General features: G+C 41.3%; 1 protein-coding gene and 1 pseudogene across 1 annotated transcript in view; both read left to right on the forward strand.

Annotated features, from left to right (window-relative positions):
• Positions 1–262: 262 nt before the first annotated feature.
• LOC108880867 (proton myo-inositol cotransporter-like) lies at positions 263–9,283 on the forward strand (annotated as a pseudogene).
• Positions 9,284–11,593: 2,310 nt separating this feature from the next.
• Positions 11,594–25,745, forward strand: part of kif21a (kinesin family member 21A) — a 47,152-nt gene continuing 33,000 nt past the window's right edge. The window contains 1 exon segment of the mRNA XM_051073168.1: positions 11,594–12,092. Coding sequence (XP_050929125.1) covers positions 12,049–12,092 — 44 coding nt within the window. The 5' untranslated portion in view covers positions 11,594–12,048.

Below are 25,745 nucleotides of genomic sequence, written 5' to 3' on the forward strand. Positions count from 1 at the left end.
AAAAGGTATTTCTCGAACAACGTATTGATCTTTTTGATGGGTTTATGTATACGACAGCTTATGGCACGTATAATATACATATATATTACGTTGTGGGACAACTTTTTTTTCGACGGTTAAACTTTCTTTCTACGGTTAAAATAGTGCAGCGCTCGCGGAAGTCAAGTGACGTCGCGTAAACATGGCCGCACAAGGAACAGAGCTGCAGCGCAGTCAGTAGTAAACAATTGTCTGAAGTCAGTTTAAAGCCCCTAAAGTGAGTATCGAGTAAGCAAATTTCTCACATGACATGACGCTGAAATCTGCTGTAAAAGCAGAACGACTCGCTCCGTTAACCGCGGGGACTTAACACGAGTCGTAACCGTTAGCTCAGTTATTAAGTATAGCTGTTAACAGTGTTTTTCTCTTCGGGCTGGACCGTTGACCGCATACGTTATTTGGAGATTATTGGGACGTGTGGTATTTAAAGAATGCGGCTTCGTTATCTCCTTTTGTATGAACCCGCTTTTTCTCAACTCTGCTGTTTTTGAGGGCGTTTGATTCACTACACATGACTGCACCCATGTAGACCTCATCAGCCGACTCATCCCAGACTGTCATCTAACCTCAGTGGTGAAGGAGTAGCTGCTGCAAGAAGCTGCTGTTGCTGTTAGATTAACATCTGGTGAGCTCAATTCCTGGTTTCTCTTATGTCCAACAGCCACGATGAATACAGCTTGAAGCACATGAGCAGCCTTATGGGCAGCAGGAGGCAGAGAGCTGTTGCTGATGGAGAGCGGAGTCTCATTGGATCTCCATCTCGGCACTCCGCCGCTGGTGGGGATCTCCTGGACCAAGATGCCCCCACGCCAGTGTTCATCTATGTGCTGGCATTTTTCTCTGCCCTGGGAGGACTTCTCTTTGGGTATGACACCGGGGTGGTGTCCGGGGCTATGCTGCTCCTGAAGAAGGAGATGAACCTGAACGCCCTGTGGCAGGAGCTGCTGGTTTCCAGTACTGTTGGGGCTGCGGCGCTCTCTGCCCTGGGTGGTGGCTTCCTGAATGGGTGGCTGGGGCGCAGGATTTGCATCCTTGTGTCCAGTCTCGTCTTCAGCATCGGTGGCATCATCTTGAGTATTGCCCCGGACAAGGTGGTCCTTCTTGTGGGCAGAATCACAGTTGGTCTGGGCATAGGTGAGTTGATTGCTTGGAAATGATTAAATCTTTTGTCAATCCAGGTAAAGTGAGGTGATTTTATCTACAACATTTTGTTTCACATTGATACAGATCAATAAAGTGACTTCTGCGCTGGATTTGGAACCCAAAATTGGTTCACAGCATACATTATCAGGATGTGCTGAGTTTCAAACTTTGGCATCAGCTATTTGATTAGATACTGAAGCAGGTTTACTAATTCTTTAATCAATATTCACACTGAGTCTGTATTTCATCTAGTTTATTGATCAGTGCTCACTTAGAGCAGATAAGTGCAGAAATTTGTAGTGTTTTGGTATCATTCAGGAGCTTTGGTATTGTATTGGCAAATGATACTCGGCCATAAGAGCATCCCTCAGTTCCCCTGTTCCCTTTTTGCCTCAGTCTTCTTATTTTAGTAAATTACCACCACTCCTCTTTTGACCTGCATGTACATTGTTGTCACTCCCAAGAAACCTCTCACCTCACCTGATCTAACCTGCTTCTCCAGTTCTACTGGAAGGCTGTATTTGACTGGAGCATAGGAATGTGTAATTGTGTAACAGAACTGAAAAAAACTTTTTGTTTCAGAATTTGGAAACACAGTATGAAATCTTTCTATGAAACCTTATCCCCCCCCATCAGGCATTGCCTCGATGACAGTTCCTGTATACATCGCAGAAGTTTCCCCACCTCACCTGAGAGGTCAGCTGGTCACTATAAACTCCCTCTTCATCACCGGTGGCCAGTTCATTGCCAGCGTTGTCGACGGCGCTTTCAGCTACTTTGAGCCACGATGGCTGGAGGTACACATTTGTTCTGCATCTTTCCCTGCTAGCATCTTTTCACGTTTGCTTTGTTTGTCATATCTCTTTGTTTTTCCTTGAGGGGAAACCAACAGATGAAGTTTCTGAGTAAACAGATTCAAGTGTTTAATTGTTAAAGTTCTCACTGAGTGCTTTGTATTGAAGGTGTTGTCCAAACCTACACACCAAGAGCAACACTTTAGAGGTGCTGTGTGTGTTTCTTTCACTGACACTCACTCTCATAACATCAATTGAAAGGGTTGGCGGCTGTGTATATTACATGATGTGCAAGGTTGTGCAAAAAGAGTGGAGTTTGATGAACTAGAAACTTGAAAGCTGGGAGTTCTCTGCAGATTTGTAAAGAGCTGTAAGGAGTTCATTGAGTTATTGCTATGGGCAGGAAAAATTTCCAGGATCGGCTTTTGACTATTAGCAGTAGCTGAACTATTAGAACTATTAGAAGAAGTCCTCCGCTGCCTGTCCAGTCTGTTCAGTGTCTTCAGAAGTACCTGATTTGCAGCCAATTATTGATCAGTATTGTTATCAAACCTTTTAAACTGTCAAATATCAAGTCAGTTCTAGTTTTGTGTTTGTTTGCTCACAACGCTAAAGGACTTTATCGTCTCAGGGCTAATTTTGACGGGGAATGTAAGCAAACAAAGGATCACAAGTGGATTGGTCTTTCAAAAGGCAACACTAATCCTAAAATCCCAGGAAAATGAAAGGGTTGGAACCTGAAAATATTGGCATAGACTTCAGTCCTATGGGTCATTTGTGTGTCTTTGCTGCCCCAGTTCATGATTTATATTTGTATATTGATCATGTAGCTGTAAATCAACTCTCAGAAACACCCTCAAGATCCCTGAGAGTCTTGATTTGTCTGATTTCTCCCCCTCACTCCTCCTCATTCTGTCCACACTGTAGGTACATGTTGGGGCTGTCCACTCTTCCAGCAGTGCTGCAATTCTTCGGCTTCCTCTTCTTACCAGAAAGCCCTCGTTGGCTTCTCCAGAAGGGCCGGAGCCAGGAGGCCCGGCAGGTTCTCAGCCAGATCAGAGGAAACCAGAGCATTGACGAGGAGTACGACGCCATCAGAACCAACATTGAGGAAGAGGAGAAAGAGGCGGGTGGAGGTGAAACACTATAAAGAATAAAATTGAGCTAAACATTAAAAGCTAAACATTGAAAAAAATATAAAGGTACAGCAAGTTAAAATTTGAGTAGTTATTAAAGATTCTTGTTTGTTTGTAGGAGGCTTCATTATTTTGCGGATCCTCGGCCATGGTCCGACTCGCAGGGCTCTTATCGTTGGCTGTGGCCTCCAGATGTTTCAGCAGCTGTCTGGGATAAACACTGTCATGTACGCCATCTTTTTAAATAATTATCTCCCTTCTACTATTGTAAAAGCTCCAACGATAAATCAGAGCCTGTGTGTTTTTACTTTGCCCTGGTCAGTGTAACTGGAAAAGCATAGTTGCTGTGATTCAATTGGGAGTTGGAATTGCAAATTAATTTGGTTTTTCGGTGAAACCTCTTTGCCCATTTCCAGGTACTACAGTGCGACCATTCTGCAGATGGCGGGGGTGCGGGACGATAAACAGGCGATCTGGTTAGCTGCTGCGACTTCTGCTACCAACTTTGTGTTCACACTGGTTGGAGTCTGGCTTGTAGGAGAGAGTTGGCCGCAGGAAGCTGACCCTGGGCAGCCTTTTAGGTTTGTAATTTGTATAGTGACTGATAGTTTACTTAATTTGTGACAGCCTGACAAATGACATGGTATTGTATTTTCAATAACTGTCCCGAATCCATAATAAAACAGGATAATTCTAGATAAAGTTGTAGTCTCATGGCGAGGTCTGTGCAGGCTTCATTTATTCATAATTAAGATCAGAGCTTTAGTTATTCTGCTTATTGTCTCTACTGCAGGTACTGGTTTCAGTCTGACTTTGTTGGCAGTCGGATTCTTGCTTTCTGCCCAGAACTCTCCGCCCATCACCCTCCACCCAGTCGACTTGCAAAACTCGACCTGCAGACAATATGAGTAAGAAATCATTAAGCAGCCACAATGCAGACACTTCATTCCATTCATTTTTTAATGCTGAAACATCAGTTTATAGTCTTATTTGCACAGATAACTGGCATTGAGAAGCCTCTCTTTGCCTACATGTAACCCAGAGCTGAATACATTAAGTCATCTTTTCGAGGAACTGATGAAAGACATTCTAGGAAATATGGGAAATAACAAGTTTATGAATTTATGAGGGATCTTTTGGAAGAGCGTACTATAATATCGGATCTCTTAAGAACTCCCTTAGTGCATTTTAATATCATAAGTGGATGAGAAACAGTGGAAGAATAGCTTACAAAGCTTACAATTCATAATACCAGTGTCAGCAGCTGCTTTTTGTTAAACAATTCTGAATCCCCAATGTCAAAAGCATAAAAAGTATGCTTCTATTCCTAAATAAGTCCAATTTCTCTTACGCAAATATGGGAATATCCAAAGTGCTTTTCAGGCTGAAATCAAAACGCGAAGTGCACTTAATTCTGCAAACCGTGTGATGATTTGAACAAAGATCCTTGAGTATTAATCCATTCATCCACTGTATGTTTGTTTTTATTAAAGGTGCTGACAGACAGTACAGTATGTGTGCCTGTCTGTTGCTCAGTAAACAGTGTAATCACTGGGCTGTTTGAGAAGTTTTACCATCAGCTCTGTCCTCCAGGTCCTGTGAATTCTGCATGTTGGATCCGAACTGTGGATTTTGTTATCGTGAAAATGGAACCAGTGTGTACGACTCCTCCTGTGTGCCTGTCAATCAACTGTCCACAGATCATGCAGCGTGGGGAAGGTGAGACACTGATGCTCTGTGTGTTTGCGTTTGACAAAGAGTCAATAAGAACTTGACAAGTGTCACAGGACAAACTTACATTCTGTTCCCATTCAAGGGAATACTGTCATTGCTGCAGCTAAAGGCAGGCAAATGCACTCTTTTTCAGCTTTTGTAAAGCTGAAGCTAAAGGAATAACATACTTGTTGCGTTTTCAAACTACAGCAGATAGAAATAACTGCAAACCACATTTCTTTTGCTGGATAGTTAAGATTAAATCAAAATATTCTTACTGGCAAAACCTGAGGAGAAATGTGGGATTCAATTTCTTGTTTTTCTCATATGTCATCCAGATGTTCCAACCAGACAGAGGCAACTGACAGCCCAATTTGGGCCTACAACTACTGTCCCACATCCTACTCCTGGGTCGTCCTGATGGGCCTCATTCTCTACCTTGCATTCTTTGCTCCAGGTGTGAAATTACTTTCTCAAACAGTTATGTGTATGATAACAAATACTGAATATATTGCTGGGTATCTGACATCAAGAAATGATGCATCCTTGTGTAACACTGCCTCCTCATCTATGTGTCTGTCTGATAGGTATGGGCCCAATGCCTTGGACAGTGAATTCAGAGATCTACCCGCTGTGGGCCCGCAGCACCGGAAACGCCTGCTCAGCTGGCGTCAACTGGATCTTCAACGTACTGGTGTCTCTGACCTTCCTTCATGTTGCTGAGTTCCTGACCTATTATGGTAAGACTAGAAAGAAAAGCCTCTGGCGTCTCAGATTACTGCCTTGCTCTAGGACACATGCTCTTTGCCATTTTAAAAATGTTGTCCACTTTGTATTTGCAGCCAGTTTTAAGCCTTAATGTATTTTTTCTATTTCAAACTCCACTTTAAGTCATTCTCAGCGCAGCTCTGCTTTTGTGATTAGTGCACAGATGTTCTTGATCCAATCTGCTCTGTTATCTCTTATGTTTTTAAAATAGAGATCTGAGAATATGCTCTCAGTGAAATCATTCCCTGCACTTCAGTGGAGCTTTTGCTTTAGCTGATCCAAATATTGTTTTTACTCTTATAACCAGCGTGTCACTGTAAACACATCTTGTTTATAGCAACAGAACATTTGCAAGAGAGATGAAATGGACTCCAACTGAGTTTTGTTTGCAAGTCCTGATTTGCTTGTAAAAGAGCAGCGTTAAACTAAATCAGACCATGTACTGTACACACACTGATGCATAAACCGATTCATAACATAAACTGGAGGTGTCATCTCACCGTCCTTATATTGATCAATCATTGGTAAGCAAGCTTTAGAGAAAGCTGCCTTTTCCATGTCATTTTCATCTATGAGTTAACATTGTGATTTAATCGAAACTGATATGCAAAAACCCAATCTCTGCATTTTCATTTTCAAGTTTAGGTAATACATTACTTGCACTTTTTAAAATGAAAATCATTTCAGTGTCATTGTCATTGGCAGCGTTATTCTTGGAAGTACAAAAAAATATAATACAGATACTGGTTTATGTAACTTAAATGTATTTACAGTGACCTCAAAAAGTATTTGGACATCTAAGCCACATTTAAAAAGATTAGAAAGATGCTTATTCTCACCTGTTTTTTCTGATTTTACTCACGGTTTAGTGGTTCAATCTGATCTCTGATCTTTCCCGGTCTGCCTCTGCACCTTCTGTTCTCAGTCACAAGTCCTCCATCTTATTAAGCTTTTGACATTGTACCCATCTTTGGAGGATGGAAGTTTATTGTTGATCTGATTCTTTGTGCCAAGCGATGCATGACCTTTCCCTCTGAGCTCACTTCACTTGTCTTATGTTTTTGCAGTTGCTTTTAACTAACAACTTCCAAGTTAATTTATAGTGGACATATCAATTATTCATAAGTTGTACTTCATCACATTGACAGTGGACATGTTCCTCTAAATTTGACAACCAGAACTTGTCCAGATGTTTTTGTTGCCATGTCGAGGGTTATGTTCATGCTTCCTCAGGTGACAACCTGATTTATCTCTAATCTCTCTTCCAGGAGCGTTCTTTATGTACACAGGCCTGGTGGTGTTGGGTCTCCTCTTTGTCCAGGGCTGCCTCCCGGAGACCCAGGGCCTACAGCTGGAGGACATCGAGAATTTGTTCACCGGTCAGCTCTGCTCCTGTGGAGGCTCCTCGCCCAACGGCAACCGCCACGTCCACTACATCCGGGTAAAAGGCAACAACTACCTCCCCTCTGACAATGATGCCTCCGATGTAGAGTAGACTGGGAAGATTTTCTTTCCACTCTATCTTTTGGTTTCCCTGTCTTTTTGATTGAGGATTGGAAAGACTACTGATGTGGGGAGGAGAGGTGAGCGTGTTGATCTCTGGTGGCCGCAAAAAAAATTCTCAAACTCTCCAGTGATTGACTGTAACTGGCACTTTCCCTTTCTCTGGCGACTCTTTCGTAAGTCATCTGTTTGTTTTTTTTCTTTTTGTTTTTGTCTCACCCGGGGGTTTTCTGTTGTGCATTCTCCTCATTTCCCATTGTCGCCTCTGTCATCGTAAAAAGCAAAACTGAAGCAGGGACCAGTGTGATCAAAGATCCTTTGAATAGTTTTGCTGAGATAATGACTATCCCAGGAAAGATACCTTTCAGTCCAGACTGTAAGTATTGGGACAGTTACACATTTCATCTTCTTCTTCAGGCTCTGTGTTTTAGCACATTCAGTATTAAATAGAATAATGTATACTGCATTAAAGTCCCCAGTCTCAGCTTTAGACTGAAGGTCTGGACTGTATGTTTTATCAATAACATAATATTACAAAGCTGAGACCAATCATGGTATTCCTTCAGGAAAGGCTTTGTTCAACAAACGGATCATTTGTATTTTAAGGACATGAACTTTGGGAAATGATTTTTGTTTTCTCCAGTGAGTAGCATTTTAGAAATAAGTCTTTTTCAGTGAGTTCAGAAACTATGTGACCTGGTTGCTGACTCACTGTTTCCTCAGCCTTTCCTTAACGTCAAGGTCATTTAATTTCCAGATGAAGAACTCCTTGCATGATTTCAGTCAGACCCTCCATCTTTTGTAAGACTACAGAGCTGATATACCAAGAATTTGTTTGTATGATAGCCTTAATTATAATCTAAGATGCATAAAGATTTCAGAAGTAAGAGCTCCACAATGTGGAGAAGAGACTATTTCAAACTCTGTTTGAAACTGATTTCTGCCTTATTTGAACATTGGTATATCTGTACATTCTGTTGGTATATTTTGAAACACATTCCTGTTAAAATCACTAACATGGATTTTGTCTTTTAATCAGTGCTGGTATGACTGAATCAGCTGATTGTGGGTTGCTGCTACTGTCTACACAGTGGGAGAGATTGCACTTTAAAAACCAAAAATGTGTCTCTTGTTTGTTTTGTTTTGTAAGGATTTTTATATTTCTGATTACGAGAATGAGTTGCTTAAATCTTCAATTTTCTAGCACGATTCAGAACTCAGCTCGGTACACTATGGAGCAGTGGGGTCAGACAGTGGCATAGCCTATATAACTGTAAGTATAGCTTCATGGTACTAAATGCACTAAGCTTTCCTGCTGCGCTACATCAGAGCTAAATGTTCCTCTTTAATGTTCATTCTCATTTCCTTGTTTCCACAGCTCAGATAATGGTGACCAGATAGCCCTGAACAACATAATACAGAGCATCTTTATATGAAACGTATTTACACTTTGATATTATGCTCAAAAAAACAGTTCAACATTTCTTATAAGTTTTTTTTATGCAGTTTTGTGCTAGAAACTAGAAACGGCCATTTCAGTGCAACTTGTAAGTTTCCCTTTTAGATGTTTTATTTATGGGCAATCTTAATTTTGTCTCTAATAATACAGGATTCCTACGAGCACCTTGGAATATCTGACCTGAATTGTTTTGTGATGTGTGAAATGTGTGAAACTTCTATGGGAACAAAAGATGCTCAGTATTTGTAACTACATATTTTGTGGTTACAGATTGATAATTCTTTCACATAATGTCATATGTACTGTAAAAACTATTTGTATACATCTAATTGATTATCAGCCTCTGTGATAAATTAAAAAAAGGAAGGAGTATTGCATTTTTATTGGAACATGAGCACTAAAAGTGTGGTGACAGATAATTAAAATACTGACACTGCCATTTTGTACAACAGACTCAATCTACCCTCAGGTGAAGAGTAACATTACGAATATTCAGAGGGACGTTTGTAAGAAACCCACAGTTTCAGGTAAACAGATGTTTATAGGCCATAGATCCATTGAACCCAATGACAAATAATGGATGTGTACTTTTTGGTACTGTGTCATTTGTATTTTGTACATAAAATGTTCATGCTGTATATGAAATTACATTCCATGTCTCTTTGATCATGCTCCTTTCGTTAAAATGATCCTTGGGAAATAAACAAGCACATACTGAAGCAATCTGATCAGTAGAGTCAGTTAATGTGCCTCATATTGGTATTATATGTACTGAATACTGTGGAAAAGCAAAGAAACACAAATATATATGTTGTGCTGTAAGTTAAAATAGGTTTATTAATCTGTGGATTATTTTCTGGAATAACTGATGAAGTTTTGTGTCTGTGAAATGTGAGAAAGTAGAGCAAAATGCACATTATAAATTCCCAAAAGACAGTGAGTTCTTGCTTGTTTTATCTGATCAAAGTTTCCTGTTGTCCATGACAAAGAAAAGTATCAAATCCAGAGGCTAGAATCAGAAAATGTTTGATATTTTTGCTTGAAAAATGACTGAAATCATTAAAAAATATAAACAAAATTAAAATAGAAAAAAATGACATTTAAGGATTTCCTGCCACCAACCCCAGTACAATAAAGGTGTATGGAATTTCATTTGCTGTACTAAACCTGGGCCAACACATTCAACATGTTATCAACCAAACTGATAACTAAGTCAAACTGGGAAGATATAAATATTAACAGTCTCCCTTAGGTTCTGTAGTGCAGCCACTGTGCAGTGTTTGGTGTATGCACTGACATGTCAAGTCATTAGTGAGCTTGTATTTTGCCAAGTCTTCCTGTCCTGGTAACTCGATAGGATTGAAACAGGACTCCTGTATTCATGCTATTATTGCCCATTAGGAAGTGGCAGGGTGGAGTGCTGGGGGCTGTTACACACACACACACACACACAACCCTCTCTAAATATGCAGCTTCAGGAAAACTAATCCTGGCTTACTCTGCTCATTTGCCTCTGGCTGCAGTTTATTGTCAGAGTTACTGAGTCCAGCAGTTTTGGATATCCATTTATGATCAGATTAGACTGAGAATTAAATACATTAGCTAGTTTAAGGTATTTCTGCATAGAGCAACAATATTCATTCCCTGGCCATTTTTAAAGGTGTTTATAAAGGTGCTCTGTTCCTCAGAATGTATGAATTGGATTGCATTTTATTTCACAGGGGTACCTAATAAAGTGACACTTTATCCCCTGTATATCTCTCTAATACCTTCAGACGTTTACATGATGGTTTGTAGCCACAAGGTGGACACTAAATGGTCTCTTGAGTAAACAAGTGAGTAAGCATTGTCCATTACTTCATACATTGCACTCACCTGCATGTATTTATTTTAGAGAACATTAAAATCCAGCATAAACCTCATATTTTACATACAGTAGCTTCAGAAAGTATTCAGACCCCCTTCTCACTAAACAGATAAACATATGAACGTCTAAAGATCAACACATTTAAAACCAACTGTTTAAAAAGTACTAATGAAGCAGAAAGTGGTCCTTCCTGTTCTGACAATGGAGCTGTCCTGAGAGCAAATCCTCCACCAGAAGTGAGGCCACAGTGCAGGCCTGCAGGCAGACCCCTCTCCCCTGTGGCAGCTCAGGCTGGACACCCACTTCATTCATTCAGGGCCAAAGCACATTCCTGTGAAGTCAACAATGCTAAGTGTTAGAAATATAAAGTGCAGTGATGTTATTTGATTGTATTTGAACTGTTATACCCCTCTGTGCCACCAGGCGGAGCTCACTGCTATTGCCTTTGAATTGGTTTACAGTGCAACATTGATGTCTTATTTACTTTAAAAAATATTTAATGCTTGATGTTCTGATAATATGAGGCTGTGGTTTAAAAATCTTTTTTTCAGTACACTCCCCTCTGTTATCCTTTAGGTTTCCCTCCAAAATGGATCAGATTATGTTGCATTAACAAAGTATTTCAAAGTTGTTGAGTGCAACAGTTCAGCACCGTATCTTAAATGACCTTCTGCCCTTCTGTTTACACACACTAATGCTTTAAATGTCTTGTCTTGTCTGACAAACTGCCAAAATCCAAAGATATTCAGTTTACTATCATATGTGACCAAGAAAATAATCAAATCCTCATTTTTGAAAAGTTAGAAACTGCAAAAAATGTCATGAAATTTTGATTCAATCACTATTCAAATTGATCTGTTGATCAGCTTATAGATTCATTGATTAATTGTTGCAGCTCTAGTGGTATTTGTACTTTTACTAGGATATGAGTACTTCCTCCACCACTGGATTTATGGGTCATTTTCCTGATGACTTTAATCTAATTAATCATTTATTAGCTACAACTCGGTGTCGTTTATGCTTTAACCTACATCACGTAATTATTCATTTTAAATCTCTACACAAAAATTTAAAAAATAAATGTGCACAACACCCTTGTTATGACGTCATCTCGCAGCCGGTGCCACGGGGAGGGCGTGGCTTGCTGACGCATTGCGGCTTCCTCCCCGGTGCGTAAGCGGAGCGGAGAGAGGCACGGTGGCACGCGCGCGCGTGTGTGTCTGTTTCAATGTGTGTGTGTGCACGCGGTAATGGATTACCTAGCGGCAGCAGCGGTGAGGGAGGCGGCGGCGGCGGCGGCAGTAGTGTGCATGTGGGCTTGAGCCGGAGCTGAAGCATCCGGGCCGAACTGCGCAGAGATGCGGCGCCCGTAAACGCAACATGCGGACACACCGCCTCACCTCCTCGCTGATATCATGGTTTTTAAAAAAACACCTCTGAGATAAATCTTTTTTTTTTGCGTTTGTTTTGAAATGGCGGCGCTGAAGTCGAGGTGAGCAGCTCCGTTGCTCGGGGAGTGCGCACTTTTTTCTTTCCTCGCTGCTTTGCCAGGGCAAACAGCCAACACAGATAAATCCGCTTTTTGTTCTGTTTTTTTTTTTTCCACCTCTCTTTGCACGAGGAATCATGACGACGGGGCAGGATGAAAGCTCAGTCCGTGTGGCGCTGAGGTAAGTCACGAAAATACCTTTTAGTTCTCCATCAGCTGGTAAATGCGTATCTGTGTCTTAATTACCCGGTGCCACCTGTCAGTCAGCGCCGCGGGCCTAGCCAACAACTACAGGTCAACAGCAGCATCTGCTAACACACACACACTGTATCTGTAAATTATCAGCCTCATTTCATTTTAGCACGGTGACCCAGTTCCAGCCGGGCACCCCTTGATGCTGCTACCGGCTTTTAAGGACACATTTTCGGTCTGTTTTGTGGTTCCCTTCGGGTTGGATTATGCAGCTCTCCAAAGTGTGATGCTAAATGCAGAGCATCGCACTCATTGCTTGCACAGGTGCACACACACATGGGCCATCTTCTCCACATTGGCATGCACCGGGAGGGATGATACCTATTGTAACGGCTGAGAGGGTGTGGAGAGAGACAGTCGGCCTGTGGCCTCTCCTCAAAGCCTCCTGCAGAGAGACAGTTAATCGATGAAAGAGGAGCTTCACTGACAGCCAGGTTTCAAGGAAAGGACAGTGGACCGTTCAGTGCGCAGCTCCTGTAACAGTGTCAAGTCTGCTCTTTGTTTGACAAGACGTTTAGTGGACAGCCCAGATTCAAGCCTGTTGTTACAGTCTTTTTGCAGCAAAGAGACAGAGTCAGGCTTTCTTTCCTCCTAAGACCATGCACTTAATGTGTGCTATTGTGCTCAAGTAGGCCGCTCCCACCCAACTGGTGAGGTGGCACAGTGACAGTGGCATAATGGGAAACCAGTCTCTCTCATTAAAGGCCCTTCAGAAACCTTTATTAATAGAAATAATGGCTGAATTGTCGCATACGTCTCATCTCTCTCCTCTATATGTGTGTTTACCATCCTGTCTGTGCTTGCATTTGCAAATTTCTGTCTAATACTCACCCTCATGTGCACTTGTTCACAAAAGTGCATCATCATTGTGTGCGAGGAGCATGATTGTCCAGAGCTTCCTGATTCCATTTCCCATTTGGAAGTGGGGCTGTTTTTGTTGTTATGGCATTTACGGCGAAGCTTTTATTGCAGAAAATAACAAAGCAAAGAAAAATAAATAAAGACCTTGATAATCAAAGAGCAAGCACTTCATACAGGGAGGACTCCATCATAAAGAGAGGCTGAGATATCTGTGTCGACACCGACAATGTCAACAGATATTTAGGGCAAAAGTCATCCTAGGATTTACAGAATCACCAAGCACTGCAGGACATACACAGGAGGTTGAAGGAAAGCGAGTATTTAATTGCACACCACAAATCGATGATATCTATTAGCTGTGTGATCAGTGTAACAGAGTATCTGAGTGTGGGTTTAAAATGTGCCACGTCCCCCTGTGGAGCCTGAAATGCGGTCAGGTGTCTCCACCCATGAGGTCCGGCAGAGGATCTGCTTGTACTTTTCTGTTAGTCCTTCTGAAGCTGCACAGTTTGTGGAAAAAAACCGTGCTGCTCCTAGTGAGTAACCAGAAAAGTAACGGCACCTGTACTGATGTAATGCTATACAGAACAATCGCCCTGCTGTGAATACAGCCTTACTGTGAAAGTCAGTTTGTGTTGTAATGTGTAGATGTTGTTTTTGCAGTGTTGGTTTCATTGTTGCATCTCCATTTGTCAGTTTATTAGGTACACCTAGCTAAAATTAAAGTCTAATACCACAACCCTGCAATAAGTCCTACCTTCATGAAGGTTATGATGTTTCAGAGAGGTGTTGATTCAACTGTGTGATCATTTTGTGGGGTGTAGTTTGTGGTGCTGTTGAACTATATTGCGTCAGACATAGAGGTGCTTTTGTTATTCAGCCCTGCCCTCATTGAAAGGGCGAAGATATAAACACCTGTTACACATAAAATAGAAACACCTGTCACCTGTCCAAGGGATTTGGCAAAAAATGGAACAATATAACCTTCACAAAGGTTGGTTTGTCTTTTAGTTTTAGCCAGTTGTGCCTGATAAACTGGGAGCTGAGTGGATATTGCAGTGCAGTACAACAAGCTACATCTTAAAAACTGATCCTAGATCGTAGAATTAATACCTGGCTGATACGCTGTCTCTAATTCCATAACTCTTAGTTATGTGTAAAGTATACAGGAAGTTTGCTGCAGAAGAAATTTGCAAAATGGAGCGTGGCCTCTAACTAAAATATATGTTTTAAAATGACTTGCACTTTCTGAAAGAGTCTTTCTTAGAGCATGCAAATTGCAGTAAAAGTGTGGACAGCATTCATCCAGTGAGAGATGGATATTCTTTGTGTTCTGGTTCCAGGAACTAAAATTACAGCCCTGATTTTAGCACACTACATTTCACTTTGTCTTATGCAAAAACCAGTTCTTTTTAAAACATACCCAGAAAAGCACAGTTAATCTTTCTCAGTAGAATGCATGGGCTAATTTTAGGCTTTAGACCTCTCCTAATAATCTACAATTTTGAAGCTTCCAGGATATAACGATGCCTGTAAAACCAGTGTTTGTAATTAGCATACTGGGGTTTACACATTGCTTTCATTTCCCCTGTGACACCCAGCCTTAGTGATGTGGTTTGTAGTGGCATGTTTTAACTGCTACCAACTGGCAAAATAGTTTGTCAGGACTGTTGACAAGTCTCACCGTGCACGTGTACAACCAGTTCAAATTGGGTGTGACAGTTCATTCTCTCAGCTGCTTAAATTCCAAATAAACCCAACTAGCTTCCAGATATTTGGGTATGCTTACTCCTCGCTACACAAGAGTTGCCGTGTGTCGACATAAAGCCTGAAATGTAAACGTAATGGAAAAAGCGTTGATCTTATCCCAGAGACTGGTGTTTCTAAGGTGCAGTTTAAGCCGTAATGCCTGATTGTAGACTGCTTACTGCCTTTAAACAGGGTCGCTTTAAGGACTGGGGGGTCCAGTTGGAGTTGTTTAATCGGTTTAAGACTCCAGCTTATCTTAAGAGCGGTCGTCCTGTTCTTTTAAACTTCCTCAAAGGAGCTCAAAACATTTGCCTCTAACATGCATTTGCATCGATAGCATGTGTTTACCCCTGCACAGAAAGAGTTACACAATACAGTACACCTCCCCGGCTGCAGTATATAGATTGTACTTTAGTCTGCTTATTTGCACAGTGCAGGACGTCACAATAGCTTGTCTTAAATGGTTGGTGTACATTGAGGGGAAGGGCTCACGTGGAACTGAGGACTTGCTGAACCTGCCTGCTGGAGCAATTACACCAGTACAACAAACATAAGGTAGCTATCATTTATTTTCAAGGTGGTGACAGAGGAACAGTGTGAATCAAAGCAAGAGGGAGTGACTACGTTTGTGTTTATATCTGCTGTAACAGCTTTGTGTGCGGCAGTGTAGCTGCTGTTGCCAAGCTCATTAATCACTATACAAAATCAAAAGACACATCTCATCAAGGAAATCCAGCGTTTCTTTCTTTTCTCTTTACCTCTGTAAGGACTTGTTGATTATGATGCTCAGCTGAAGGGCATAACAATGACAGTAATGAAATTAAATAGGTCCCTAAACCTCTTAAATCTTAAGTTACAGGCGTACTTTAATGTAATGACGTGGAGGCATGCAGCAACTGGTGTAAGTCGCTAAGTCTAAGCCCCAGGTTGTAGCTCACGAGGCCAACTGTAGAGACAGGGTTAAACGCGGTAGAAAAAGCTTGTTAAAATGAGCTGCGCGATTAGAGCCGATATCTACTATTACTTAAAGACCAGAGCAGGCTTTAACTCAGCTGACAAGAGACAACAGCTGACAATAGCTGTGGGAGTGCAAACAGAGGCGAGGGGCCTCTCAACTGAGAGGATAAGTGAGGTGCAGATTGGAAAACTCCTAAAGATATGGTAAAATAAACATAACTCTCCACCAAGATAGTGAATTGTGATTATTTTTAAGCCGTCACGAGGAGCGGGTTTCAGCTAAACAGCCTGCATAAAGCCATAACATGCTTATTTTATATGTGAAATTAAAGGTTTTTGACAAGATTTATATGCAAAGACACAGAAACTTTTCTTACAAAGTACCAGTAATGTGGGCAGGGCCAGTAGAGGACTGGCAGAGGACCAGTGGGAACTCAGATATGGGACGTTTAGATGCGTGTTCGTCACCCATGGCAGCACCAAGCAAACACAAAAGCCCCGACGGGGTCTAAAGCCTCTCCAGACCTTTTGCTTTGTTCACATCCACTGAGCCAAGTCAGTCTGTCAGGAGTTAGCTGCTGACCCATGGTCCTGTGAATCTGTGTGTGTATATAAGTGTGTGTTGGTCTCGAACTGTTCTCTGTTTCCTCCCATTGTTCTAACTATTAGTCTGGTGTAATTTTTATACCCATCTGTGCTGTTACAGTCTCACGCTTTCACACTGGGAGCTTCTTTAGGCTAATAACTGTGTTAAACACCTGCTGGTGGTATGAGGCAGGAATGTGGATTCTGTCAGTCCACATGAAACACTATACACACAATAACTGTTTCATGTGGTCACAAAAACTCAGTCTGAGCTGAGATAACATGAGTCGTTGTATCTCTGCATATAACTCAGGGGTCTTTCCAGAACTGGTGGATATAACTGCATTACCATGCATCCTGAATTTGCTGGTGAATAAAATTTAACCACCATATGTTGGTGTTATTCTGGAGGTAATTTTTTTTCAGCTTCTCAAATGTGAAGATTTGCTATTTTTCTTTGTTTTTTACAGCTGTAAATTGAATCTCTTCTGGCTTTGTCTGTGAGACAAAACAAGCAATTTGAAGACATTGCTCTGGTCATTTTTTTTTGGTAGATGATTAAATAGTATTAGATCAATTAAAGAAACTTATGTTACAAAAACAATGTTACAAAGTGTCTGACAAGGGAAAAAAACTGATTGCCAATTAACAAAATATCCCCCAAAACAAGAAAATAAGAAATACAGAATAATAATAAACACATATAAATAAATAAAAATCATAAAATATAATAAAAAATGCACAACTTACATCTGATGTTTATCAGTCTACTTTATTAGCATTGCATCACTGAACAGCTCACAGAGGAGTAACAGCATAGGCAGGCACCTTGAGGCCATGGATACAAACAAACAGTATGTCTTGGCACTGTACAGCAGTGGAAGGGGATCAGGTTATGTGGACTGACAACCTTATGAACTGCAAAATCAACTCTGAAAATTTCTGTTCTTCAGTTAAAATCGTCTGGGGTTCTTCTTTTGTTTCTTTGTCTGGAGCGATGAGCGTTGTCTGCGACCTGTGTTGTTTCCACCCAGCTCTGCATCCTCCTGCTATGATCCTCATTCTTCTGTTAGAAAAAAAAAAATGGCCTGAAGGGAGCTAAACATCGCACCGTATTACTTCTCTACACATGCTGCTTGTCTTTTTTAAGTGTTGGCCAAAGTGTTAAAGTGCAAGCCAAGTTACCCAGACGGAAGCTATGAATAACACCTACTTCGCCTGCAGAACTAGCTGAAGGAAGAGTGTGTGCTCAACACAGCTCAGCTTTGAATAGACTCAGCTCATTACAATGTAACATAGCTGACCTCACATCGCTTGTATTTTATGGTCCTGCAGCAGTGCTCTCAGCCTGCCAGCTAGTATGAGTTTATAGGTGCTAGATAGACTTGTATGCTCTCTGTACCTGTGATAAAGGCAACTAAGCTTACAGTCCTCGAGTCGTCTATAAAGGGTCAAAAAATTGTACCAAACATACTTTTATAAGTATCCAGAGCTTTAGGTGACATCTTTGTCAGTCCAAAACCCAAATATATTAAATTAGCAATCATATAGAAGAGAAAAAAGCAGCAAATCCTCACATTTGAGACATCAGGAAGAGTGAATTTACGACTTTTTCAGCCATAATTCTTGCATCCCCAAACCTAGGAGGCTCTAAAGCTGAAATAATTTGTGATTCTAGCTTCTCAAATGTGAAGAGAGGCTGCTTTGTATCGTTAGAAATTAAATATATTTGGGATTTATACTGTTAATGAGACTCACAAGCTGTTTGAAGTCATCACCTGCAGGAGAGAGGATAGAAAATGCTGGCAAGGTAAAGTCTGTTTAATGTCCAGTCCAGCTGATTCAGACATTTGCATTCACACATACAGCTCCTCTGAGTGATGTTGAGAACAGTTCAGGGTTGAAGCCTTAGAATAATTCATGGGAAGTCAGGGGGAGTTCTGCAGCAGGACTGTAGACGTCTCTCTGCAGCAGGACTCCTATTATCAGGTATTAACATTATCTTTAGTGACTGACTGTCATGGTGACAGGCTGCCCTGTAATACAGTAATATGAGTGGAACCCAGATACATTTCCAGTGTTTAGCCTTCATGACCTCTTTCTAGACAGAAGGCTCTTCCACTCCAAGACAGTACTAAGCATAGCCTACACTTAAACTCAACTTCCCCCAAAATAGACTCCTGACTGGCCACAGCATTGCTGGAAGACCTCAGTTATCTATATCGCAACCTCTAAGGAGTCAGCGCATTTCTGCCAGACGCATCTGCAGCAGTGCAGAGAGGCTTCAACTGCGGAGCCGCACGCACCACATGTGGCATGTTTATGACAAGGAATGGATTTCCTCCCTCCTCCTCGTCCTCCTCGTCCTCCCCCATTATGTAGCACTTAGGAAACAAGCTGGTCATGCAAAATAGATTGGATGTAATTGTAGAGTAGCTTACATATACACCACACCCATTGCAAATATGTTGCTGGCATTTACACTTTGCTCATTTTTTTTTGTCATTTTCTTCCTCCTTGCTTTAGTTTCCAGTCGAGACTCTGTTACAGCTCCGCTTGATGTTGGCCTTTTCCTCGCTGTGCAGACCTGTCCAGTTAAGGGCTCAGCTAAAACGGATGGAGGTCTAAATGTGGAACCGGTGCCACAAATAGGATGTGGATGTAACTTAACTTCTATCATCAAACTGCCAGCAGAACATCACAAATAGGCTTCAGACAGTCACAAATAGCTCTGTTTGCATAGTGAGCTGCCACCTTGTTATTTACATCAAGAGGCTGTCTCTGCAGTTAATGGGAACAGATGCGTTTTCTCTATCAAACGAGCTGGTCTTCTTCATGAACCAGGCTGTGTCTGTCTGTCTGTCCATTAAACATGATATGTGAGGTTATATCTGTAATACACCAGACATCACTGGCCCAGTATTCCAGTTTATTAAAAATGTACGAGTCGTCGTTACTCGTCAGTTATTTATAAAACGTGAGAAGGAAAATGCACATTTTCTCTTTCCCAGAGTCTGAGTTGATGTCTTCAACAGTCAAAAACCCAAAGATATTCACATTCCATGCAGTTTGCATTTTTGTCTGATAAATGACATAAATGATTTTTCAGTTTACAAAATTGTTTCTGGTTAACTTTCTGATGCTGAACTAATTGTTTCAACACTAAGTTTAGTGTACATTTACCATTGGCTCACGTTTTGGATGAATTTTGGAAAAAAATTAACTGTTCAGACTAGTAAATCTTTTAAACAAGACTTAAATTAGTCAATCATCAGAAGATGAACTGGTGAATCTAACTGATTAATCCTCTCTCAATTTTTCAAGCAAGAACGCCAAATATTTCCTTGGTCCAGCGGCTCACTTATAAAAGTTTTCTGCTTTTGTTTCTCATAAATGATGATGTAAACTCAGTTGCCAGTTTATTAGGTACATCTGGCATAAACTAATGCAGTCTAATCCAACAGCCCTGCTGTAAATCCCTCCTTCATGGAAGTTATGATCAAGTTCTGTTGAGACTTTCTGTTTATTTTGGAAGCTGCTGTTTGTCAGATATATCATTGAGGGCAGGGCTACATCCTACGCGTGGGTGCACTTTCATGAATTCATATCTTTGGGTTTCGGACTTTTGGACGCTCGAACAGCTTCTTCACACATGTCTCTCTCACATTTTGCACAGTGGGATTGTCAGACACCTTCCTGTGTCAGACAGTCTTGCACCTCGAAAGCAGGCGTGGATTAAACTGCCTCTGAAGACAGCAGTGTATGCAAATGAACCCTCACCACCTGCTGGCATCATGTAGCAGCTGTCTGAATCTACATATTCATGAGATGTTAGTAATTTGAATTTTGCTGCAGGTGTGAACACTCAACGTGGGTGGTGTCTTTGTCAAACGTTTTAGTGTTGATTGGCCGCCCGCTGGCAAATAATAGTGGAAAAATAAAATCATGTATCTGACAGGGAGGCCAATGGTTAACTGTGGAGCTGAGCTGACTTCCACTCGACCTCGACCAGTGTGTTTACCTAACCTATTATCTGCTATCTGGCTGCCTTGAAAGCTGCAGATGGCGGCAAGCTGATGTGTCCCTCACCCACCACACACACACACCACACACACACACACGCACACGCACATTTTCAGGGGTAGCTTTTGTCCCTGGCCGTGGCTGACACAGAGATGGGGCTCCTGTATCAGCACCACATGGTTGAATGACACTGTAGTCCAGGCTTGACTCTGTGATTCATGCACTGAGGTGGAGGAAGTTTCATAAATGTCACCAAATTTTGTGCAGGAAACTGAGTAATATCATATTTACCTTTTGTCTGGTCAAGGTCAAAGGTTGATGGAAGTGTTTGTTTTTTTTTTTTTGAGGGCACATGCAATCATTTGGCAGTGAAGTTGTTTGTATAATAGCGCAGATATTTTGTGCAAATTACCCAACATCTTACATTAATGTATTTTTCCCAAATAATAATAATAGTTGTGAATTTCTGAAAGATTTATGTGACACTAAAAACTGAAGCACAGAAAATCATGTTAACAAAAATCATTTAGTGGGTAGCAGTGCTTTTTAGGGAGCTATTTATTTAATTGCAGGGCTTTTAGACGCTGAAGCAGTGTACAAAAGCGATAATAAAAAAAGTGCTCAAGGGTCTGACTATGAATGTCAGCGTGAGTGGTTTCCATCCAGATGAGGACCTTGTGTGTGTCCTCATCTCTCCCTCCTCTCTCCTTTAACAACTAACAACTAATAAAGGCATAAAAAATAATAATTATGCAAACAAAATAAGGTGAATGTGTAAAATGTGCTAAAATAATGTAAAAGCCTTTGTTATCTGTAGCTGTTGTCAGAGAGGAATCAGTATCTAATAATACAGTTGACTCGTGTTTGAAATTTCATAAATGCTCAATGCTAGCCTGATATATAGGCAAACAGATGGATGTGTTATTGCTATCAGAGAACATTTTTCATCAGTTAAATTTCTCCTTTGCAGTAGCAAGAAAAGCAGCTCTTTAAATAGGACTCTCTTTAACTAAAAATGACTTCTTTGTTAGCTGGTTTTTGTGCGCCAGTTGTATCTACATTCATGTGCAGATAAATGTTGAAAAAACATAGGAACTGGGACTTGTGATAATACACACATTGCTGATATTTAAGTCTTCTGCAGCATCAGCGTCACATTTGAGGAGCATGTGTGAATCACCCATAATTAGGTTTACTGGGATGTTGACTGGTTTAATTGCTAATGATTGCTAGCTGTTGCTTTTAGTCTCTACTGCTGTTATATGAGATGCTTGGCATCATTATATTGCCAGGTCTATATTAGTGATGTCAGATTAGTGTACGGAGTATCAGTTTATTTGTTGTGCTAGATGATCCAAATGCAATTAAATGCATCTCATATTAGTTTTAGCGTGTGTGTATGTTTGGGTGAGTGTTTCCACTCCTGAAAAGGATGCATCATTCATAGCACACTGATGTGTCCACAAATAAAGCATGTTAACCAGGCTAGAAAAAGAGGGAGGCTGTGAATGTAATGAGTTGATGAAAAGTGAAAAGTCTGATCTGCTGCATTTTCCGAGGCTGTAATCACACCACGTATTGTTGGCATATTTCACACGTCAGTCAGATCTGCTGTGGCAGGTGTGAACAGGGCGATTTGAGATGATTAAAGAGTTTTGGTCACAGTCCTCATCCAAACAAAGCCACAGAAATCTTTAACCTTGCAAGTGATGAATCCATGTGACTTCAGTTTAAATCCTGCTTCATTTGTAGTCGCTTTGAATTAGGGAGGTATAATTTTGTTGTTTGGGGATGTTGTTGATCAGGTCATGATCCTGCTGGTTTAGGCCTGTGGACAGTTTAGTCATTTCATATTCTTCATATTCTGTGTGGTGGGTAGTTCGCAGATGGTGAAACAAATTAGTCGTCGAGCTGCCTTTAACGGCGACCGATTTCCGACATAGTTTACAGCTGCAGAAACATCTGTCCTATTAAAGTCAAACACCTCCATACGTCTGAGGGTGAACCATATCTAGCAATTAAATCTTAATGACGTAGATTACGGGGCTGGTGGTGGTGTCTGTATTTTGTCTCCTGGTGCTGTTTGTTCACCCATTTTTAACTCCAGGCATTCATTTTTAGAGAGAATTAGATATGGGTGACAGTAATCAGTTTCCAGTCAAAAAAAAGCACAGAGAGTCTATTCAGGTTGGGTGATGTAGCAGCATAAAGTTTTATATTTAGAAACACAGAAAGCTGAAAGTGAGGACCTCTAATATGGCCATTAAAAGATCTTTTTCACCACCTGAAGTCCTTGTATTGAAAGTTGTTTGTGTGTCTCTGCATACAGCATGTGCCACTGAGAGGAAAACAGGGTCTATGATCCCTCAAACGCTGACCCTGGCCTGTCTCTCCATGTTGACAGCTACACATGATCCCTTGCTGACACCTCCTGTTGCCTAACCTTCCCCTCCTCTCCCCTCCCCCTCCACACCCCCGATAATGATGGGGTGGTCTGCTCCGTGACCCCTGACCCGCAGGAAGCAGTAAAGCCGTTATCAGCTTGCCGTGGGGACTCGGCGAAGCCTTGTTTGTTTTCAAAACCACATTTTCCAAGATCGGTGGCATGCCCGTTCATACCCAACGCTTTATTAGAGGAAGATGAACCAATAAGCTCGGGTCAGCAGCCGGGCAGTGTCAGCCTCCATGAACCTGGTGTGCAGACTGTAAAACACAGGCAGTGTGCCCCAGGAGAGGCCTGGGCGTGGGTCTTGTTTTTGCAAGCTCTGGCCTCGTGTTAAAATATGTGTTGAATTTGTTCTCTGTGTTTACTGCTGCTCTGTAACACACCCAGAAACAAGTCTGCATTGATAAATGAGCTTTTAATCACTTCAGTCCCACATTTTTGTTTTGTAATTAGGCAACTAAGCTCAGAAGACCTTTAGTTTAGGGTTGGACAGTGTCACAGTTTCTACCATTAGATAGTAGGCCTGCATTTATAACCATATACTGTAAGATGGATGTAAGATTTTTGCATTGCTGTGATGAAATACCTTCATTTTAATGTACTTAATTCACTGGATCAGCCAGGATCTGAACAGTTTTTTTTAAGTATTGAGAGCAAGTCCTTTCAGTACACATGCATCATAAATAAATACACAAGAAATGTGAATACAATTGCTGTGTCGAGATACGGACACAAGTCAGTCTCCATTTCTGTTTGAAGAAAAGATCTTTGATATGAGGACATAAAATATGAATTTGCTCTTCCCTTGTATGCAGCATTTTCTCAGCAATAATATGTTACTGTGCAAGACTGATCTGGTTTCAGTCCTCTACTACAGTTTATAAGCTTTGCAGGAAGGATTTAAGGAGCTGGGGTTTGATTTCCTCCCTGTCTCTGTCTCCCTAGAGAGCGATGAGCTTTTACCTGTTAAAGGATTAGGCTGCGCACTGATGTCAAAACAACCTTTGTTTATGTGGAAGTAATAGAGGATAGAGGGTTTTGCATGTTATACAGGTTGTAAAACCCAATGAAACAAACCTTCACTGCTGATTCTGCACCGCACCTACTTGACTTTTTCAACAACCACTTCTCAGCTTCAATGAAAAAGTCTTATTTTTAGCATTTTAAAGATGGTTAGTCATTGAGCTCTTCTCATAAACCTTAGTTCAAAAGCACACGATACAGGCTGAAGAAGGTCTTTGTACTTAAACCAAGGCTAACGGTATTTTAACTCTGCTATGGGCTAATGAGTGCATCACATCCCATAAATGCACATGCGACTGCTTTGGTCGCTCTTTGTGGAATTAACAGAGTGTGTAACTAAGGCCTGTCTAAGTGGTTGCTTTTTAAAGAATTATCCCTGTGGGTTAAGAATAATTATAAGATAAACCTTTTTTGATGGCCAAGCTTTAGTCATGAGGAGGAAATGTTGACTAAATCAGAAGTTGGGTCGGCGTTGAATTAACCTCATCCTGGAGTCTTTTGATGGGCGGCGGGATGCTGAGCGGGTTTGTCTCTCACCGACGCCCCTCCTCCTGGCACCCTTTAGTCGGCCAGACCGGCATTATATCCTGCTGGGATCGGATTATGACTTTAATTCTTTGCTGCTATTACCGGTTGCCATGGCAACCCCATCCTTTATATCACGCAGAGTACAGAGTGTTTCGGGGCAGCGCAGGCATAAAGACACACTGATACAGTGCAGGGCGGGGGGCAGGACATTGAATCAGCACAGATACAGATATAGGTGAAAGCTTTTTTTATAAGTGATGGGTTTGGGTTGGACTGCGGCACAGATTGCATGTGTGTGCGGTTTTCCTTGCAGCCCGTCTGTGGCCTGGTGCTCGGTTAAAGTAAACGCTGCTCTGAGCTCTTTGTCTGGTGCTGTAGGTGGTCCTGTCTGGCTGAACGGGCAGAGCATGAAACCACTTCTAGCAGGGTTTTTGATACTAAAAACGTACCTTCTCATTGTACGGCAGGGCACTTTCAAAGCATTTCCCTTAAATAGAAGCTGCAGAGGATCTTTGTGTTGGTGCCGCAGACAGTTTTCTCTTAAATTCTGTAGTTGGACCAAAAATTTCTGTCTTTCTTTTTGTTGTATTTATCTTTGCCAGGCAGTTATGTTTGACACTGTATATTAACATCTGCCTCTGTATATTAATATCCTGCTTCTGCACAGTATTTAGTCTTTCTCTTTAAACCTGCACACACCAGCCGAGCTGCGCTGCTCTAATCCCCGTACTGCAGAAGTTATTACCTGCACATACAGCGAGTATAGATACAGTCACCGTCAGCATGAAATGTCTCACATGATGGGAGAAGTAGTGTAATACAGAGCAGTAAAAGGATGATCCTGTATGTGTAGTAATAGCACCTCATTAGTGCCACGGGAACATTTAAAATTAATGACAAAGACGTGATTTTTATTTAAGCAGGCAGTCACTTGAGATGCTTCTTTAACCAGAGATACTTGGACCCAACATAAAATATCTTATGTAGAAAAGCCACATCACAGAAGAGTCTCAGAAAATAAATAAAAAATTAAGTATTCTTTAACTTTTCAAGTGTGTCTTTTCCTGGCCGGTGTTTCACTATTTTCTGACACATTCCCTCCTTAATGTTGCAACAGTGAAGGTGTCTGCTGTAGTCTGTGTAGGCGAAAAGATAAAGATGAAGGTGTGATTTCTCTGGTTTTGAAGAAATTTCCCAGGGCCTGTATCCTCCTAGTTTTTGGATTCATGCAGTCTCCCTTGTGGTGTTTGAAAGTACTTTTCCAGGGCTGCTCATAGACCTAGTGAAGTTGTATTTTCAGATACATTCACGGTCTCACCTATGAACAGACAGGGTTTGCCATTTTAGCACAGTGATTGACAGGAAGATTGACACAAATGACGGCAAAGACAATTAAGTGCATGTTAGTGT

This window comes from Lates calcarifer, linkage group LG10 (genome assembly GCF_001640805.2).
Source record: "Lates calcarifer isolate ASB-BC8 linkage group LG10, TLL_Latcal_v3, whole genome shotgun sequence".
Lineage (NCBI taxonomy): Eukaryota > Metazoa > Chordata > Actinopteri > Centropomidae > Lates > Lates calcarifer.